This window comes from Netta rufina, assembly GCF_964035555.1.
Source record: "Netta rufina genome assembly, chromosome: 13".
Lineage (NCBI taxonomy): Eukaryota > Metazoa > Chordata > Aves > Anseriformes > Anatidae > Netta > Netta rufina.
In genome coordinates, this window is record NC_140136.1 from 17,985,113 (window position 1) to 18,007,326 (window position 22,214).

The 22,214-nt window shown below is 42.2% G+C and overlaps 1 protein-coding gene across 1 annotated transcript in view; it reads left to right on the top strand.

Annotated features, from left to right (window-relative positions):
- ZNF423 (zinc finger protein 423) overlaps positions 1-22,214 on the top strand; it is a 208,163-nt gene that overhangs the window by 117,974 nt on the left and 67,975 nt on the right. Inside the window, exon 6 of the mRNA XM_084294973.1 lies at positions 4,752-4,836. Coding sequence (XP_084151099.1) covers positions 4,752-4,836 — 85 coding nt within the window. The remainder of the gene's footprint in view (positions 1-4,751; positions 4,837-22,214) is intronic.

A 22,214-nucleotide genomic window follows, 5' to 3' on the forward strand; every position in this document is an offset into this window, starting at 1 on the left:
AGCCCAAAGTATAGCCTTTTCTTTCCAGTCGACTATCAGAAGCAGAATACGTTGCCATTTGCTGCTCTGATTTCTTGCTTTAACTCTCTCTTTTCAGTGAGAGCTTCCATACTTGTTCTCTCAGGGGAGAGTTTTAAGTTCTTCAATAAGGTAAATGCTTTGAATTTCATCCCATGAGGACAAGGTCTTAGTTCCTTTGTAGAAGATAATGAAAAATCAGCATTTGTGGCAATGGCAAATGGTGCCTTCAACAGGTGTATGACCTGCACATATGCTAATATCGTAAATCTTCATGGTATGCATCGCAGGAATAGATTATTGTTACTAGAAGTAATTCATTATCTTACCCTTCATTATAGGTACAAGACCTGAATTCTGATAGCAGCTCACGTGGAAACTATTGGTGTCTCACTCAGGTTTCTCAAGATAAGGGGTGCTCTTTGTTTCTGGCTAGCACAGAGGTTTTCAAAGAATTAGGCTGTCCTTTAAACGTGGATAAATTCCTGCATTTCAAGAATAATGTTTACTTAACTTCATTGGCTTCATAATGAAGCTGTGCAAGTTGAACACAATCTCTCCTCATCTTGTTAGTATGCTGTGCACAGGCAAAATAGCATTTTAGTAGAGCTATCTTCAATGTACAATGCATATAGAGCAACTGCAGATGGCCAAGCAAGAGCTGCTTCTCTCCAGTTCTTCAGCTCTTCTACATTTCTTTTTTAAACACCATATTGATTTTTCTTTCTATAACAGAAAAGCAGTTGAAGATTAGGAGAAGGTACAGTCAAAAAGCAAATATAGGGAGATTCAACTTTAAATGCTGGGTGTATACTTTGGAGCAATAAGCAAAAAGAAATCCTATCAAGTGGAAATTATGACATACAAAATATGTAACTGCTGTGAATGTGACGAAAGTCATTACACCAGCAGTTATACTTCTTGCATGGAAGAAGAGAGTCTGGAAGTCCAGAATAATTTCAGAAAACAACAAAACACACACATACACAAACAAAAACAAACAAACAAACAAACAAACAAACAAAACACCTTAAGTGAAGATATAACCCTGTAGTAAAAGAAAGCACATTACTCTTGAAGATGCTGCTGCATCCTGTCTTCTTCACTTCCATTTTATTATGACAAAAAAAATAAGTATTTATGAATTAATCACCTTTCTTTGTAGGACATCTAGGTAGGATCAAATTATGATGGTCAAAAACTATTTCTACATGGCTGAAGCTTTTGCCTCCTGTACAGGAAACATCTGCATCAGAGGATTTATTATTAGGGGTTTTAAATCAAGTCAACGGTCTTTTATATGGAATATCACTAAGAGGAATAAATAAAATACACCTTAGTTGTGAAAGGCTGCTCTGACTTCAGTTTGTGTTTAATTCTTACCGTCCTACTGGAGCTCTTCTGTCTCAACAGCACTAAAGTTTCTTTTAAATGAACTTCTCCAGTGGAAGTCCCATTCCAGTATCTGGCACATCTATAGCTCAAGACCTTTTTTGTTCTGTTATGGTCATGTCAGAAGTAACGTTTTTATTTTCTTCTGAACATATTTCTGTGCGTAGGAGCTTCAGTTTTAACACATTTTATTAATTCATTTTAATGTCTTCTAGAGGAATGTGTGTGCCTTGAGAAACATGACTGCTTGTTTAGTACTGACATGTCCTATTGCCTCTTCACATGCTGGAAACAGTCACGTTTCAGGCTGCTCTTTCTCCTACATAGATTTATCCTTAGTTTGTGCCATAGTTATCATGAACAATGCTTGTTTAACATTGACAATGGCAAATGCTCAGGCTTCAGTTAAATTTCCATCTTGAATGGCGTTACTTTATTTAGCCCACCTAGGTTATTTGGACTGAAGAAGCAAAGGAGGTGGCATAGGAAGTTGGAAGAATGAACCCTATTGTGCTCTTTTACTCAGTTCCTTTTCTCCTGCACACTTTCTTGGATTCAATCCCTTCTCTTTGTTCTCCCCCCACCACTTCTCTTCCCTTGTAAATCCACTTGAATGGAGGAATATTTTCTTTGTAGAACAGGAAACCATTTCCAGATTTAAAGGAGGACAGTCTGGAAAACCCATGGGAACAATAGTTATTTCAGAAAAGAAAGCAGAGCCCCCTGTTGCTATTACTACTGTTTTGTGCCAAGATTAGAATTAAATATCTTGACTTAATGGGGACTGAGCTCTCAGTTGAAGGCCTGCTCATCTGGTCTCCTATGCCACCTTGATGCTGTCATCTAGACTCTATTAGATCCTCAGAACACGAGCACCTTTGTTGTCACCACACAGAAAGACAAAACTTGAGGAAGAGATAACCAGCCCGTTACGAATGTCAGGGAAGTCACGATACCCACAGGAAACAGTAGCAGAAGGTTGTATTTGGCACCACAAATAACATAACTTTGTATTAAAACTCATGCTTCCCATTTACTGAGAATGGAAGTCTATTGGTGGGACATGCTTTTAAAGACCATTATTAATGAGCCAAAAAATCAACTCTTCAATCTCGTGCTTCTACATTTGGGTGCTAATCAGGCTATAGTTCTTTGGTGGCCTGTATGAAGCCATTTTTTGACCTTATCCTGCATCAGGCAGGGTTCCTGATCAAAAGAGCCATTGCCTCAGTTAAACTGCTCTTTCGCATGCATGTGTGTCAGCTCAGGCTAAAGATAATATTCACAGGAAGTCTGAAGTCTGCTGTCTTCTCTGAGGGGTGGTCACACCAAGTGGAGTGTTTTATAAGTTTGTGAAATGGTGTGGAGTTCGCACTGGGTCTGTGGATAAACAAAGACATCCTGTCTCCAGATCTGTTAGTAAGTAGCTTTCAGAAGCACCGAAATCAATTTAAAAAATGAATCATTTGTCTGTGTTTAATATAACTTTAAAGATTTGCAATGGGGTTGAGCTGAAATATTGTCCTTCTTAGCTAGTTACTTAGGGAACCCTCATAACAGAGATAAGTGTTGAACAAGGCACAGAACTGAGTCAGCTTTGAAGTTTTACAGAAGAGGAAGATTTCAAGTTTTAAATGTGACCACATGAATCACTCACCACCCAGTCCCATTTTTCTCTTCCAAGGTTTTTTGCATTCTTTTTTCTTTCATTTTTTTTTCAAGCTAGGAGCCCTCAGCATGTGTGTGCCAGTGTGCTTGAGAATACATGTGCATGTATGTGTGCTTGCTCTCGTCGGCTGGAATAGACTCCCAAGGAACAGTGCTGCAGAAATCCAGCTGCTTTTCCATTAACAGCCTTGATTTCAGAATGGACTCCAGGAGGATACTTTCCTGAGCTGCCTAGGGATAACTAGCCAATCCAAAGTATTTCCTTTTCTATGGTTGGCTGTGTCAGTTTTCGGCCAATGGAGTATAGCCTTCTTCCTATTATCATGTTAATTGCCCATTGTTATTTTAGCCTAGAAAGCCCTGCCTATGTGCAAACACACACTGTGTGCAGAATTCATGGAATCCGCATACCAGCGATAGATCCTTGCGTTCGTTACTGCAGCATTGCAGCATGTTCATTAACCTCCAGCAGGCGAACTTGTTGCCACTGATGACATGGGAAGTAGTTAAGAAGCTCCTGGCAGCACCTAATTTGTTATTTCCTCAGCAGGTGCTCAAGGAAATTGGGTCCCATATGTGGAGGGGGTGACAGCAACTCCTCTGTTTAACTCAAAACTTCTGACTTAACCACTGCTGTCCTAAAAATAAGATTCTATACCTAGGTGTGGGGTGGAAGCCATAAGAAAAAATAATTTGTATCTAAGAGCGCACAGAAAATACCCACGAAATACCCACAAAAGGTGTCTATTCACATAGTATGTTCCCATGCAGAAGTTGAACATGCACGTTAGACCAAAGTGCGGTGGTCCTGCTTTGGGAAGTGAGAGGTTTTGCAAGTGTACAAAAGCTTAGCATTAGTTGTTTTGTTTTGTTTTGTTTTGTTTTGTTTTCCTAACTTGGACATCAAACTTGTCAGTATGCATTTTCATTTCTACAAATGATTTCTTGGATTTTTCCCTGTCATGATGCTCAAATGCATGCACCGCTGTCAGTCTGAGTCCAAACCCCATTTTCCCTATTTGAATAAATGGTTCATGTAATTGCCTCTTCACACCATCTCCTGATTTCTGCAGCCAGACCTCCCTAGTATGACTTTGTGACAGAGAAAATATGCAACAGATTGTGCTAGAAAACCATTCTGTGTGGTAATGCAGGTTTTTCAGGATTTCTGATGGGAGCCCTGTACAAAATGTATTTTTCCTCTTGTCCTTCACTTCCTCAAGTAACTAGAGGAGTTTTGCCTAGAAAAACTCCTCTATTCTAAGCTTTCTCTAAAGATGTAATTTTTGAAAAAGTTGATATTTTTGTGAAAAAGTAGATCATTTTGTGATCTTTTCAACATCTTTTATTTCACCCCACAAGAGGTTTTACTATCATGGGCTAAATGACACGAGCACTCTGATTATGGCTCAAGTAGTCAATCAGACTTTCAAGTACTATCATTTGAAATTTGTAAAGTTGAAATTAAAGTTCTCTAGAAGCAGGCTGTTAATTAGAGGTCGTGTTTATGGTCCAGAAAAGCCCAGCCCAACTTGGTATCATAGTGGTGTCATGTACAAGTAGGAAAGGACTCAGCGGAGGGAAGTTGAAGCACGTAACATGCTATATTCATGATCACACTTGCCTTATGCTACAGTGCAGTTTTCTCTAATCTTTTTTTGGTTATTAAACAGAAAAAGACCTATCAATGCATCAAGTGCCAGATGACCTTTGAGAATGAGAGAGAGATACAAATCCATGTCGCTAACCATATGATTGGTAAGACATTCTTTAAACTAGGCCACTCATGGGCTGCTTGTTTTTTGCTACTCTTTGAAATTCACTATTCTAATAACTTGTTAATATTCATGCTGTAATTTTTTTTTTATCTTTCAAGGAAAATGATTTTGATGTAATGATTCTTCACTTCAAAGCTTTTTAAATATGTGGTTATAAAAGTGTTACTGCTGAGCTTTTTTCCTTATCCTTTTGAGTCCTCGTGTAGCATTTTCATTTATATTAAAATCAAACTTTTGACAGTATCTTCCATTTGATAGCATAAATTTCTCTCTATCCACGTAAAAAGTACTTGCCAGTTGTCAACCACTTAGGAGCAATTATGTTTCAATTTTGTATGTCATGACATTGAATAGATTTAACTGCTAGCATTTTCCCAGCTAAATGTGGTGAATTCCTGAGGAACATTGTCAAAACAAAATGCTTACAGAGTTATTTCAGTGCTTTTTTTTCCTTTTCCCAACAATTCTGGACTTCAGAAAGTTCAACTTTTCAAACACAGGAGTGTTTTTAAAAGCAGTGCTTGCTGCCTCCTGCTACAGTCCTGTCGTAGGAGCGTGAAGTGAAGTGTCACTGCAGTCTGACGGGCTGTATTGCTGCTGCAGCTGCATGCGGGTATTTTCTGATGAGCGCAAAGAAATGTTTTTCCTGTCTGTGCAGATGTTCCGAATCCATGTGTTGGCCCAAGAGGTCAGTTTAGTTTGATGCATGGACCACAGAGGAGTAACTTACACATGCCACTGTAGGCGTGCGTTGCGTGAGAGCCTTCAAGGACCCTCCGGCGCACTTTGTGTGTCTCGTATGTTCATGTGCAGCATTTATCTCCCATAAGCATAATGGTTTTCCTTCAACAATTTTACATTTAGGAAACTATTCTCCCGTCAATGCATATATGTAACTCCTATTATCTTTGATGTGAATTATGCATAAATACCAGAGAGAGAGAGAAATGCAGACTGACACAGTCTTCGCTCCCCATACCCCCAAATGAAAAATATACATGTCAGTCACAATAATTTTCATTCTAGAGCTAGGCAGGAGTTTCGAGTCAATGTCAAACAGGTTAAGATGAAGATATCTAAAAATGTTTGCTTTTGTAGCAGGTGTTAATGTAATCTCTTGTTTGCAAGCTTGAAGAGTGAGATTCTTGTTAATTGGACCATAGTGATTTCATGCAGTTCCCCCCTAGATTTTTTTTTATAACAAAAGCCTGAAAGAAAGGAGTCCTTAGGCAAGCTTATCACTTCTTTCAGCTTAAGTTATGATACAGTAAATAATTGCTGATTTTTAAATACATAGCTCATGAAGTGTTGAATTAAGGTTCTGCTTGGTTTGAGGGAGGAATTCCTTGTCCTTTTTAAAAAAAAAAAAAAAAAAGTAGTTTCTTTACAGTGATCGATATGTGAAGTTTATTTATGTATATCTCCAAATTAGTGCTGTTTGGAATAATACATGATGATATATATGTCATTACAAGGTTCGGTGTTACAGAGAGCTATTGGAAAACAACACTGGTAGGAGAAAGAAGAGGTTGAGAAGAGTGTGGTGCTGTTGTTTGTGAAACCTGTACCTGTTGTTTCTTTAAAGCTGTACATAAGTTCTAATACGTATTTGGAAAAAACCTCTATAAATGCAAAGGTACGTATGGACTCAGCTCCATATACCTAGGACATTGTATGTGCCAGGATACGATAAGAAAATACCCAATTATTTCACTGAGGGGTTGCATCTTTGTGTCTCCTTGCTGGGATACAGGCTGGGAACGTTCATTAAGTTCACTTGTTTGGGGTGAGTTTAGGAAGGAGCAAAGTACGGAAATCTGTAGTGTGAGCCAAACGTCCTCCTGCTCTGGGCATCTCAGACTGTTCACAAGGCACCGGGGCCCCTCTCTGTGACACGTGGCTGACTCCAGAAGGTGTCACCTGTTGGGTCCCCTGCTGGCATTTGCTCTTCACTGGGGAGTACTGCAGAGGAGGGGAGGCTAGGCGTCACAGTTTGCCTACCAGTAAGTGCTGTGCAGATTTTCGGTGTTAATTTGCTATGTGCTGAGTCAGTAGTGGTAGAGTGATGGATTGCCTCCTGGGCTTGCTCCTGCAGCCTTTGTTGAAAGCCCGAGAGCCTTCATCCCTTACACCGGCTGCAGGAGAGACCAGCACGTGCCCCGCTGTCCCTCGGTCCGGTTTGTCGTGTACGAAGCGAGTGTAGGAGCGTCTCCTCTGTACGAGACCATGTCCAGTCAGGTGGCAGCGGGAGAAAGAAGCTAATGCTGGTCCTGCAGCCCAGGTCTGTGCCACAGCGGTTACTGTCATTGCCAGTTTAGGACCTACAGACGAGGGTTTGTTTGTGCTGCCAGGGGCACTGCAATCCCGGAGCGCTCGGGGCCGGGGGAGCCTGTCCTCGGGTTGTGTCTGCTCAGAGCGCGGCGTCGGACTCGTCTCGATGAACTTGTATCTGGCTGAAATTAAGGTGTCTGGCTTAATATAGTCATCGAGGTGCTGTCTGGGGGAAATGAATGATTGATACCAATCTCCGATAAGGGTTTGAGGAGGATAAGCATTTCCAGGGAGAGATTTTTATCTCTCTTTTGAATTTGAAGTGAGCCAAGGCATTGACGTTAGCCTTGACTTGTAATTTTGGGGTAAAATAAAAAAACACCTTGGCTTTGATAATCCAAGACCTCTGTGCTGCACTTCCTTCTCATATTTTGCGAAGCACAAAATCAATAGTTGAGAGATGTCCTAAACACTTACCTACAGTTTCATTCATTCATTCAGGTGACTGTCAGCCAAAGCATCCCTGCTCTTCAGCCGTGACCCCCTCACATATCAGTGTCCGTAATATGATTAAAGATTGCAGTTATTTCTTACATCCCAGTCTTAAAGAGCGCATCCAGTTAAATTGGCTGTGCCTCCCTCCTCCACCTCTCGGCTCTCCAGGCTGGAGTCAGAGGCCCTGCTCATAATTCATGGAGGTAGGGGGTTATTTTTTTCAAAGCAATATGCAGGGAATTTCCAGTGCTACTCCCACACACTGCTTTGAAAAATTACCCTTCTGCACTCTAGCCCTTCATATCCTGTGCACAAACACAGAGGCATATTGGGTCCCGCGCAGGGTCCCTGGAGAAGGAGCAGGCTGGATGCATCCCCGGAGGAGGTAAATGGTAGATGTTTTGTTTCATTTTACACTGGGGCCTGTAGGAGGGCTGTGAGCAGCACACCAGACCTCTCCAGCTGCAGTTAGCCAGGAAGGGATCTGTTTAGAGATGTTTTCAGCCGGGGGGGGACTGGGGGTGGAATTTTTAGAGAGCAGAGGTCTTTGAAACATTGCACTGATTGGGGCTCCTTTGAAACACGTCCGTGCGCACAGAAAGGGGATCCCCCTTTGAGACATTTACAGGCGTTGGGGAGTCCACCTGGGAGTATATCAAAAACTTTCAGTACTCCTTGCTGCCTCTGTACTTGCTTACCTCCTGTTGCGCTGACCTGGCAATGTTTAAAGCTTCTCCCCCTTATCTCCCCACCCACCACTGCCTCTGATGTGCACTCTCTGTTAGATGCAGGGGAAGATGGGCGTACGCAGCCGTGGGCTCTATGGGGGGCAGCGAGCAGCCATGGCAGCAGCCGCAGCACAGAAGTCTGCTAATGCAGCCTTTCCCCTGTGGCTGCCAGAGCCAAAGAGCCTGCGTTCCCCATCGCCGGGACGCTGCCGAGGCCTGGGGCACGCGGGCAGGGGCTGGCGGGGAGCGGGGAGCGAGGACCCGGCACCCCTCTGTCCTGCAGCCCCGCTGGGAGCAGCTGGGCTTGGCCCGGGGCTGTGCTGCTGGGTTTTGGAGCCGGGCCGGGTGCCCTAATTCCTGGTGCTCAGCATGCACAAAAAGCCTCAGCCCCGGTGGCCCAGCGCCAAGGGACTGCAAATTCAGGTCCGTGCTGGGGCTCTGGTCTGCGTGGGGAGCAGCTGTGGATGGAGCCGTTGTGATTAGGTGGGGGATATTTTCTATTTAATGTTCAAAAAAGATGAATGGTTGTCCCCACCCTTCTTTCTCCCTTTCTCTACAAAAGTCTCCTGGTAAACACGCACGGGAAGCTCAACTGCAGCACAGTTAATGCTGGAGCAGGGAAACTAATTATTTCTGGCCGTGCTCTAGCGCTGGAATTACTTCGGGATCCACGCTGCAGAGGCGTGCGAGCATCTGTGGGCTCGTGAGGGCCGACTCTCAGAGCTCGGCAGATCCCTTCCCGGAGCCGTCCCCATCCCTGTGCATGCGGCTGCGAGCGCTCGGCCACCATTCCCCCATTGCTGTCTGAACGCACGCGAGCAGCCGAGGGCTGGTGGCGGTGACCAGGGACGGGGAGGCTCCGCTGCATGGGGCTTGGAGCAGGAGGCCCTGCTCCTTGCTCAGGGAGCCACCTGGGACCAAAGGGAGTGCTGGGGGGAAAACTTGCAGAAGTCACATTGAAAGCGCTCTGTGGTCTGGTTCTTGGACTGCTGTCTAAATAAACATCTCCTTGTTTGCTGTGATGGGGACGACCACGTTAAACAACTGCATTTGGGGGAACGAGGAGAGTTTCCTGGGTACTGCCCCAAGCTGTGGCATATCGTGCATTGTGTGCAACGTGGGGCTGCGAGTCTCTAAATTACCTTTCCTGCCCTTGGAGATCATGTTTCAAGTTCTGGAAATGCTCTGCCAGAATTAAACACAAAGTGGAGGGATAACATCCATCCACAGTCATTTCTCTTTCAGATGCACACAAGTATTTTAAATAAGAAATGATCAAATACAGGTTTGCGGTATTGTAGCTGGTAAGTTTGCTCTCTTCAGAGGTCAAACTGCAGTAATAACTACAGATGGAGACTTTTTAAAAACAGCAATTTCAAAAGGTGATTTTGTGTTCAAAAGAATTAGTAGCTGATACAATTTAGAGCACTGTGATGAAACCAACAGAGAAGGAGCTGAGGTAGCATCCAGAATCAAACAGAAACCAACAGATTTCCAGTATGGTTTCTGCTTCTGTTCACGAATTGAAGCAAACAGTTTTGATTTAGGAAATTCTAGTTTTCATAAATTCAGATCGTACCCAAATTGGTAATCTTTTCACTGTCTCAATGAATATTGGGACTGCTTTTGGAGGGTTTTGGACTCCCTTGTCACAGTACTTTCTAAGTGCACACGTCTGTGAAAAGGATGTAGGTAAAGATCATTTCTGCAATCCCAACATTTTACGTGAGGAAATATTAGCCCTGGGCATGTCTGATGAAGACGTGAAGCGGTTCTGATGCCAAGGCCTGATCTTGTGAAGCACTTTGTTCCCTCTCCTCATTGATTTGGGAGCTGGGGATGGCTAATGCTTTTCAGAATCTTTCTCGCAATAAAATATCTTTTATTTTGTATGAAATAGATGGAGTCAATAAAAGTAGAAGGGTAGCTTTTATTCTTGTAAAATTCCCTTATTTTCCTGTGCAGTTTGTTTAATATGGTACTCGAATTCAAATTGATTTCAAGTTTAAGGGTGTTATTTGGTAAATACATTCCCTTCCATTAAGCTACTGTCATGACATCGTGTCCTGAGACAAAACTGCTTAATTCTTGAGGGAAACTCTTCAGACCTAAGCGCTAGTGTTAGTTATAAGTGTATACGTGGTAGCAATGATGATGACATTGTAAAGCACTATCTCGGTAATAGCTTTCAGGCATTAAGGCAAATAAAAATGTGCCAGATTGTTTTTGAAGCATTAGATGCAAATTATCAACAGGAACATATTTCTGGACTCAACAGCTGAATGTGTGAATTAATTACGGACACATTAGGAACTCAAAAATATTTTTTTAACTTTGATGTTTGTGAAGCATATTCCAAGTAATTGCTCTTTTAATGCAGAAGCGGAAGGTACAACCTTCATGTATTTACCCAGCGCTTGCTTAAATATCCAAGTCTATGTGGACTCGCTTTAATTAACAATATGTGCTAGAATTTCATTTTGCAGCGGCTGGCTATTGCGAAAGACTAATTTTAGGGAAAAACAAGCTAAGCGTGCGTACGGTGGCAGCTGAGCGACGTGCACGGTGGCTGCACACGCGCGTGAGCCCCTCCGTGCAGCCACGTGCGAGTGCCCCGGGCTGGCCGGAGTCCTGCAGGCGCCTCTGCGGGGCCTCTGCCTGAGCGGAGCTGTCTGCTGCATCGCGCTCCTGGACAAAGGGATCTGCTTCTGCCAAGAGGTCCTTCTGTTATTTGGCCTGGCTCTTTTTATTCCGTTGCTTGCCTTCAGCTTTAAGCGCTTGTGCGGGTAGCTAAATAACGCCGTAATGACCGTAGTGCATAAAAGCTAGCCATGTGCCCTTTGAACAGCTCCGGTTTTGAACAGGGTGGTCACACTGACAGCCACATTGCCATTGTTAACCGGCGGAAGAAGCTCTCTTCAGTACAAACAATATTGGCCCTTAATATAATTCAGCACCTAATTGGCCTCTTTGAAACTGATTTCAGAAATTACGTTTTTACTGTCCCCTCCTTTCTAAGGCCTGGAAAATTCATTACCCAAAATCTCAATAATTTTATCCGGCCGCACGGTGTAGATGCGTCCCCCTGCAATTGTTCTCTATGCACATTGGTTCTTAAAAATCCCCCTTTTCATGAGAATGGTTTTGTTTTGCTTGTATAGCTACCAGGAAAGAAATAGCATTTCTCTTAATGTATTCATTCACATTTTCCTTTTGCATTTTTCATTTCATTTACAACTTGGTAATAGTAGTTCAGTTTTCACTGACATTTTTATAGCTGCTATGACAACATTCCTGTTTTGCATGATACATGCATAATCGGCTATGATCCCAGTTTTGCATTGCTTTCATTCTTTCTTAACTGTGTTAAGATTCCTTGCAGCCTCCAAACTCAATTTTCATACGCAGTTGTGATTACACCTGTTTAAACATTTTCCTGGTAGTTTCATATTTATTCATAAAGGGAGCAGTTGATAAAACACCTTTTCTGTAATCAGTCAGAGTTTTAAGTGTGATTTTTCTTCAAAGTTATCATTAGCAAGCACCTCAATCTATTCGCAGCCTTTCAGTATCAGTTAGGCAGTGTGGCAAAAAATGCTATTTTTCAATAAACTTTGCCCTGTGTAGCAATGATTTTTCTGAATCTGTAACTTGCTTTTCATTTTTATTAATTCTATTAACCTTGAAAACTGCAGTACGTTTGTATTTAAGAGTCTGCAGAGATGCTTCCTGCCTGTTCCTCACATATTTTGTGTGAGTGGCTGTGACTGTTTGAGTCTGAGTTCACAAACAAATTTCTTAGCCCTTCTTTGCTAATCTTGAATATGGGGAAAAAAAAAAAAAAAAGCAACTTCTCACCATGTGGGGTTTTGGTTCTCCCTGCAGATGGCAAAATGACTCTATTCCTCCCCAGTGGAGAGGTCAGCACCCCTCTGTGTCCTACTTTCAAGCAAAACACCAGAATATTTCTTGGGGGGCGGGGAGAAAGCCCTCCATCATTTCTAGGTGTAGTCTTCGGACTTGATAGAATTGATGTGTTAAGGAAGTTGTCTCCTCGTGTGAATTCTGGGACTGAAGTCTACACCAGTGTGGTCCTAAAGTCTAGATGTTTGCAATCTCTCTGGGAATTTATTAACAAACAGTAGTTTTACCTGGAGAAAGTAGATATTACCCCATGTTTCTTCTTTATTTGCCAAACAAACTTCTTGGTTTGGAAACATCAGGCACCAGTTTCTGACACTCTCTGGAGTGACAGAAAGGTTTGTGCCTTTGGGGAAGGATAGCTGCAATGTGAAAAATGAATAAGGAACAAAGGAGTGCATGCTTGGTGATGCTGGAAAAACCCATACTGGGTTAGCTAGGAATTAGTGGCAGAGTTATAAAATATTCTTTTTACCTTTTTGGGGAAACCTAAGCTAGGTTCCAGATCATTTCCAGTCATGAAAGTTGGAAAAGAAAGTATATATATATATATATATATATATATATATACACATACATATATTATTATATTATTAGTAAACTATAATAAAATTATTTTTCTCTAATAAAATCCCAGATTTCACACTTTGAATATCTTCTTCAATATTCAGCACGTGCGAGTGCTGAACCTAAAATGTTTATTTTCCTTCTTGTGTTTGTTATGATATAAGCCCCTGGTTTGGAATCAGAAAGGGTACTGGCTTACATAGGCTGAGCCCTAGCTGTATAGTTATCAGACTGAAATGTCTGTATGTTAAAGGTCCACATTTATTCCTCCTCTTACTTGGTTGACTTCAAAGAGGGACAGTTGGCCCATTGCCTTTAATTATACTTCAAACTAAGTGGCATCCCCAACATTGGGGAAGATTTAATTTGGTCTCTTACAACCAGAGGTTACCAATTGACATGGTCCTTAAAAATATACATATTTCTGTTTTGTTATAGCTGGCAAGTAACTCAAGTCAAACATAGACTTTCCTGTATGCTCCTGCCTGTTTGGGGTACTGGCACTCATTTATTTTTTTCCCCCCATTTGTAATGGACACCTTTTCTACACTGAGGTTCCCTTCAAATGATCCTCGTGAAAGAAGCCCATGAAAATTATTTAAATGCTTTTACATTTTTTCAGTGTTTCAAGGCTCCCAGCACAGGTGAAGCTTTTGCACGAGGGGTCTCTGCCATTTGCACCAGATGTGCTTTCTTCTGTATCCGTTTTTTTGTCACAAACTGCTTTTGGTTCAGTTTGGCAGTGGGGTTTGACTGCTTTGGGCCTTTCTAAGAAACAGATTTTTTTAATTGAAAATTTTAACTTGGCAGATTCATTGTGTGTCTTTTTGTAGTAATAAATTTCTTTAAAGAAGCCCAAGCCTTGCCATTCTCGTAAGGGCCAATTGCCACTGTGTGGCTGCACAGTAAGCCTGAGGAAGAGGACTTCAGCTTCTGCCTGTCAGACCGTGGTCTTCAGAAGACAGAGCTCCATAGCAGATCAAAAAACCTCACTGGTCGTGGTGTTTTCCAGTTGTCTTCTTCACCAACATGCTCTCTCTTGCCTCTCCTCTACTTGGTGTTTTGTGTCTTGTCCTGCTGGCATGAGCCTCAGGACAGATGGGGTGCATCAGGTGCTGACCCCACGGCGAGGAGTTGAGCCTTTTTAAGTCCCACTTCCAGGTCAAAACCCGGACACTGTTTCAGTCAGGTGTTTCCTTCATTTCCTCCTCCTGAACTGACGGAGAGGACTATGAAGAATGTCACTGCAGGAAGAAAGCTGGTAACACACTACCGATATGTGTAAATCTTTACGTCATTCAGGGAGGTTTCATCCTGCCTTCAGGATCTTGTCTGGTGGGCACTTAATGGCCTTAAAAATGGCTGAGTCATTCAAATGTTGCATGTATAACTATGAAATGTTTAAGTTTTATGAGGAGTATATTTTATTCTGTGTTCAAGATTTTTAGTGTGGTTCAACCTAGGCAGATCCATTGGATTTAGGTTTTGCTCCAGGTAGGGTTTGGGTGTTTTAAGGTATCAAGATCAGCTAGCACCACTGGTATGTCCTCTGTTGTTATGTTTTGCACACATCAGCTATCACATGTCACTGGTGTATGGACAAATATTTCCTAAACCCCATGACTGTGAGTTATATCCAGGAATAAATATTGGCAACAAAAGTTAAATGATGAAACCTCACGTAATGAACAGTAACTGATTCAAGCTGGGCCGGATATAGATAGCTAAAGCTGAAGGGAAATAAAGTATTCTAGTGACATTTTCTCCTTTTTTAACTTTCTAATTTTTGACCTTTTGATTCAGTGTTTTTTGTTAAAATCGAGGATTTGAGGAGAAAAAAAAGAAAAGCAAAACAATCCCTCTACCCTTAAATCTCCTGCAGTCGTTAATAGCTCTACCTCCACTTACTGAAGAGCATCAATGGAGAGAATTTCCTTTGGAGGCTAATTCTGATGTGCCAGAAACTGAAATCAGCGATGTCAGTGTTAGACCTGAATGATAAACTTCCAAGGAATGGGGAACTTAAATTGTGAGATGTTAGCTTCTGGATTAGTTCATACTTGCATTTGGTGGGAGAATGTTGGTATTTTTAAGCTAAGCCTTTTAAAGTTATATATCCCTTGACTTGGTTAACAAAGAAAATTTAAAGACCTGTAATGGAAAAGCAATCTATCACTTTTCTTTTCTCTTAATTTATTTATTTACATTTTTATACTTTATATTTATAATTTATTTATTTATTTATATTTTTACTTTATATTTATTTTGCATATCATAGAACCTCGCAGTTATGCAGAAATCCAAACTGCAAAAATACCTAAGGCACCAGAAGAGTTATGTATGTTATTAGGACATTATTAAAAGTAAAGGTAGGTTCTTTATGTGTTTTCTTTGCAACTCACCAGGATTATTTCTGTAGCTATTTTAATAGTGTTAGTTTTGATGGCTGCTGTTGTCAGGGCATCTGGGTACAGGTGACAGGGGCATTTGGGACCATCATACTTCTTGAATCTGGGAGATTCCCATGAGTAAGTGCTCAGCTTTGAGCGCCAACGGGTCTGTGTGGGGTTGATGGGGGAAAAACTTGCTAGGCATTTTCTGAACAGCCTGTTTTGAACTGAAAGGTGCAGTTGCTTGTAAAAGCTTCACAGCCAAGCAGCTCAAGATGGTGCAGGTTAGCAGTTGTGGAGCTCAGCGCAGACATTTCTTGTAAACTGGTCACTCCCGAGTGGTTCTGGGTTTGTGCACTGGTAGTCCCTGCAAGCTGAACATTGGTGTGCGATTTTAGAGCAAATACACTTTTGTCAAGCAATCCGGGAGGGCAGATTTCAAGTACACAAGTGTGGGTCAGTTATCCCTAGAACGGTGACTTAATGCTTTCTCATTTTTAACACCTGAAAATATTGGGGTTTGTTTTTCCTTTCAGGGGAAATACTATTAGGCCATAAATGTACAAGGTGTAATTATATCTATCTTGCATCTTTATTCCTGTTTGAATATGGCTTACTAGGAAAAGGACTCTTGAGACACGAAGTATGTGCACTAAATGGCCTAGTCAGAGTTTCCCCATTTTCCTAAGGCTTAAGCTGGGGAAGTGGCTGCCATTTGCAGGCTAGCAATACAGTAAAAGCACATCATTGTACACAACATTTTATTTGGACAGCTGTATAAAAATGGCAACACACTGTGAAATCCATTAACAGAAAACATGTTAAATTCAGCAAAATGCATCTCATGTGGAACACTGAATAAGAAATTATAGTCTGAGTTTTACTAGTTGGTTATCAGAGTCTGTCTTGAATGAAGAGAATTGAATTTTTTCCATGCGTCTGCCTGTAATAACAGTGAATGCTGTACATTGGGTTTTGAAACCAGTGTGCACCTGTAAATCTTTGCCCCAAGAATTTTCAGCGAGGTTTTCACAAATCTAATCTTAATATCCACTGGGAGCCCTGGGTGGCCATTTTCACTCGCGCAAAAAAGCTCTTATTTGCATGGCGGGTCTCGCTCAGGCTCACCACCACTACTTGAACACTTCAGAAATATTTGCCCAAGTAAGTTTTGCAGGATGTGGGAGTGAGAGCTCAAAGTAGGAACAGATTGCTTCTTCACCCTTCTCTCCCTGCCAGTGCCAGCGAGGACTTCGCTCTGGACAGCCACAAGTAGGTTGGGTGGGATTCCCAGGGGTGGATTTTGCTATGTAAAGCTTCTCAGAGTTAATCGAATAGCATCTAAAAATTAGAAAACCACAGCAAACTATTTTGCATTTCCATTGTTTGGGCTGCTTAACTCTGAGCTGTTGCTCGTCAGGAAAGGATGCCGTTAAGTGTTCTGGTATAGAAAGAAAAAATGAGTTGCTCTTGCTTGGTAGCAAGTGAAACAGCCACGTTAACTTCAGCTCTAATCATGAGATTAAAAGCCTAATGGGGATAGTATCATTTTCAGTCTTCAAAGCCAGCATCAATGACCTTTGGAGAGTTTTAACTTTATCGGCCTGATGGTTTCTCTTCTAGAAGAAGCAAAACCAGCCTTTTCCTTGTCAAGGAAAGGAATAAATGGATGGATAAAGTAAAGTATGCTGGAGCAGGCTAAGCGACTTTCAGTCACATTCAGCACAAGCAGACGAGGGGTTGTTGCCAGGCTTTATTGCCCCAGTCACCGCTGCACTGGGGGGAGCACAAATCCTAGGAGGAGCCAGGGGCAGCACGGGGGCAGCCCCACTCCCCTGGCTCTGGGCACCAGTGGCGCTGGGCAGCAGTGCTGCCTGCACGCTGCTCGCCTCCAGCGGGTTCGGTGTCGTTGGGGGCTTGTTTCCTGTGTCAGAGCGCAGGAATTTCTGGTTGCAGTTCCTGTTTGCCGCGTTTGCGAGCTCGGGCTCTTGCTCTTTTGCCAAGCTGGCAGCAGGCGGGGGTGACTTCCTGCGCAGGGGATGTAAAAGCGATCCTGTGATTCTTCCTCTGCAGCCACTGGGAGATAAAAGCCAGGACATCGGGGATTGCAAAGAGGGAGCCAAATTATATTTATAATATTAAAGTGAGTGCATTTGTGGTTTTGCCATTCTCCAGGGTTTTTCATAAGTAGAAAAACATGAATTAGCATTTTCCATTTCCATATATTGACTGGAAAAATAGCCTGCTCTCAATTAAGACCTATAGCTTTTGGGATGTATGCAACAATTTTATAAAATATTTACAGCAAAATTTGCATTTTACATGGTATTACAGTTTTTCTTGTGTTTAGTAGAAAGGACTTAGGCCTAAGAGAAGAAATTCATCCAGCCTACCAAAAGGGAAATAAATCTAAAATTATATTGTTAGCATTCGCAACCAGAAATGTCCAGCACTGCCTGTTACCTCCAGCAATTATCCGAGGTCACTTTCACCACCAGCTATTTGTTACACCCGCGGCAAGGGCCGTGCTCCCCGTGCGGAGCTACTGCTATCCCTTTAAAACTGGCTTTGGAAGAGATGGTAGCTTTGTGCTAGACAGATAAGTAGAACATTTTTTTCCAAATGTAAATGCGCACTGTAAAGAACATAGCTATTTCCTGGATAATTTGCAGTTGTATATTTTATGTTAATTTCACCGAAAATATTGCACCCCTGCCAGGTTTAGTAGAGGCTCACTGTGATATGAATAATTTCTAGCGAATCATTTTTTTTTCTTCATTTAAGATTTGGCACCTTTTTAAGATTTTAATAATAGCAACAAGGAGGAAGATTTAGAACAAGTGAAACATTAGAGCCAAAGAAATTCACATTGAGAGCTAATGTAAAATAGCAAGAATAATTACATGGAAAACAGTTGCCACAGATGTTTTTCCTTGTAATGTAATAACTATTTACTAAACTGTTTATTTTAGGCCCTCAGTTTACAATAAAATATTTATACATGCTCTGCTGTAATAAAAAAAATATTGACAAAATACTATAGAGATTTTTAAAAGACAATTAGTATTTCTCTGTCTAGAAAGGGAAGACGGCAGATGCAGCCCGAGCCCTTGCCCTGCTGCGTGACGGGAGCAGCGGGGTTAGCGGCAGCACCCCTCGCAGGGCTCCTCTCGCAGGGAGCCTGTGGGCTCGTGACACACCGCGGGATAACTCACCAAGGAATGGGAAAGCTAACACTCTGCGGACTTCATTTCAATAAGGAAAACCTGATTCCATTCCTGAAATAAGATATAATCAAGCTATGTCTTCCCTAAGCTAAATGTGCCTGCTCTAGGAGCAAGTGTGAAGTTCAAGGTGCCAGACTCCTAAATGCCATTCTTAAAAACCCTATGGCACGGTGACTGCTCCGAAGTACCGACTGTGGCGTCTTTAAACCTTTTGCTTTATCCTGCCTGAGCCACACCTACGTGAGGTGTATGTTGTCATGCACTTAATTCATAAAGTTACTCATGTGCCCATGAAGTGTGTACGTGGGGTTACTCCGGGGCTGTCTAGATCTCTGTAGTCATAGCAGTGCCGTAGCATACTGAAATAAGAATTTCAACACAACACTGAAAAGTCTGTAGGTTCTACTTTCCAAATATATTCTTCAAGCATATATTTTTCTACTCATAAATATATGGCAAAAACTTTATTTTCGGGTACCTATGGTATTAGGTTTAAAACCTGGTATCCCATCAGGAACTTCTGTGCCTCAGTCTACAAGTTTCATAATGACAGATTTTATTTTTTTTCCCCAGAAGTCATTGTACATCCTTTAGGGGTACCTATTACTTAACACCACACTGCTGGCACACAACAATTTTAAAAAGAGACCTCTAGGAAAGAAAGACAAGATATCTGTAATTTCGTGAACACAGGCCCTGCTATATGTTCGCATCTGAGCACTGCCAACACGTTAGAGGAACCCAAAGTCTAAACTGAATGAAGACTGCGTGACTGGCTCCGAATGCCCAAGATCTGTGTAGTCCAAGGTTTCAATATCTAGATCTGAATCCATATTTAGCAGTTCAGGCTCTACTTTCAAGTAGGCAAGTCCCTTGAGCTTCCATGCTAGCACGTTGTGAGCTTTATTATTACAGAAGGGACAGGGTAGCAGCCTTGTGAAATGATTGAAAAAATGAATTTAAAATATACCTATGAACCTCTTTTCTTGGTGAAACTCATAATTCTCACCTGTTTAGGACTCAGCAGTGTGATTGACTATGTAGATTTTTGTCACACTTGGTTACAATGCACAAAAAAAGAAAAGGGCAGAGCAGAAAACTGCAGGCATTAGAACTAAAAGTGAACAAAAGAGGGAGCTAAGAAATCTAAAATGTTCCGTTTTAAGACAGAATAATCATGGTTACCAGATGCCTTTTGTTGTAAACAGACTTTTTTCATGGCTGACTCTTACACAGAGGCCAATGCGTGCGAGAGGCCTGGGAGCCTCGTACTGTGCCACGCAAAACCACCGTGCCCATGGCCCGGGGTTTGCCCTCGTGGAACCTTGCCACCACAGCGTTTGGATAATTAAAATTTGGCTTTTCCTATGAAAGTCTGGATAATTTAATATCAAGTTTACCATCGGAAAATAAATGGTGTAATATGCGTAATATTTTCTGTAAGTGAAAACAAAGTTTGGTTCTTGGCTTTTTGCCCTTTGCTACCTTCCTGCCTGTGAAATGTTGATACATACAGGAGCACTGCCAGGTTATGCAATTATTTCAATACAGCGCCTTTTGAGTCATCGTAGGGTCCAAAGCTAGCATTAAGGAAAACAAAGGAATTTGTGCTTGGAAATCAGCATTGCTCTGCACACGCAGGATTTTTATTTTTTTTTTTCCAAGGACTGTGTTATTGTGTAAGCTAATGATTTTGTTTTTAAGTTATATTCTCAGGGGCATGGACATCCAGAATAATCGAGGATGTACTTTTAATGCCGATCCTGTGCACCGTTAGGTCTCCTGGCAGCAAAATGGACCGATTGCAGTGCTGAGCTTTGGATTAACCCCTGCTGGGGAGAACTGTTGGCTTCAGGGTGCTGAATATATTTGTAGATTGATGCGTGTTACCTATGTGTAAGTTAGTTTAAATGACGGTAAATTAGCCAGCTCCTTTCCCTTGTGCCTTTTAAAAGGCCATCCAGTGTTTATCGTAGCAGAAGCTATTAAGCAACATATTAAAAGAGGTAGATGAAGGAGCGGAGCAAGACAGAGGAAGACTGTGGAAGGAGTCCTTTTTTCCTCCTTTGCAATACACGTGGTATGAATTATAGCGCAAACTTTTCCAACATTCTCATGAAAAGCTTCACCTAGTGTCCCTACCATACCACCGCGGGTAATGAAACAACTGGCAGAGAGCATGACTTTCATAAAGCCCTGCCTGTTAGCGTCTCATACTGGAGAGGGAAACAAGTTCAGAGGAGCAGATTTTGCTGAAGAATCTGTCTCCAATTTTCCCTTGGAAGTACACTGGTAGGGTTTTTAGAGGTTTATGTATTTAACAGTTCAAATTTTCATTTTAGCTTTTCATTTGCTGCTCAGGATTTTTATTAATTTTGCAGCAGTCATTTAAGTAGATCCAGCTCTTTATATCATTTCCAGCTTGAAATATTAGTTCAGAGATAAGCTTTGTTATTAAATGCTTAATCTTGAACACTTGTCTTACTTGGTAAGAATTATCTTTGAGAAGTAGGCAAAGAGAAGCTGACTGCTGTGGTTTTAAAGCTGCTGTAAGTGAAGTAGCCCAAGTACTGGTTTACAAAGGTTGGCATCCCTTCAGTTCGCCATCGCAGCAGCTGGACTTCATTAAGTGCTGGTGTTAATTACTGGGAGATCGTTGGTTCAGTATGCACACAGCAACACTTGGGGTGACACGCGAAATAAGAAAAGGGTCACCTTGACATGGAAGCTTACAAAAAAAAAAAAAAAAAAAAAAAAAAGCAAGGCTGTCGCTAATTTTGTAACTGCATTTGGTCCAAAGTAATTGAGAAAGCAGCACAAGGAGCGCTGCTGCGTGGTCAGGAGGAGCGTTTGCATTGCTCCTGCCGCTGAGTTGCCTGGGAGGGGATGGAGGCGCGGTGCTGGGCTAACTTGCCCCGCAGTAAAGGAGGATGTGGATGTCGTATTTTCTGCGCGTGTGCTGTGGAAGAGAGAGGAAATTCTTCTTTTTATTCTCCAGAGTTTTCAAGCCCTGTACAGCATAGTTTGAAGAGGAATTATTAATAATTTCTTATCCTGTAAATAGTATTCTGTGGAGAAAACCTGTTAAGGGTTTGTATCTAAGGGAAAGTGTTTAGGGGATGAATGTCGTGGAGAATAACATGGAACATGTGGCAGCGTAAAGCAAGTGTTGCTCGGAAATGTTGTGTCCTGAAGCCGCCGGCGTGCAGACAAAGTGCGAGCAGCCGCTGGGACATCCAGCCCGCTGCCCCATCACCTGCTTAAGCGAAAGCTAATTGTGAGCCTTGTCTTTTGCCTCGCCGGGGGCCGGGCTGGAAGGGGTGTGTGCGAGGACATTGGAGGAGAATTAGGTTATTACATTTCCTCCTTAATTCTTCATCAGGGCTGCCGCCTCTATTTCCTACAGAAAAATCAATGCCTTCGGATTCTGTAATTTCCCATGGTGCGTCGCCGGGCGCGCGGCGTGCCCTGGGAGGTGACACATCCGGTCATGGCAGCTTGAACTCTTTTTTCCAGTGAAAGAATTCATTGGAATTTCACAACCTTTGCGTGCTTTTGTGAAAACACTCATTTGTGTTTGCGCCAACCTGCTAATGGCGGATGCCGGGGCTTGCGAATCCCACCTACATTCGGTGCTCGTTATGGCACGGAATGTGCCGTTAATAATGCATCTGTGAAACTCAGCTGCGAGGGAGCCAAGTAATTATCCCACCGTAGCGTTCCCTGCTTCAGTGTCATCACAACTGGGGCTTCATTAAA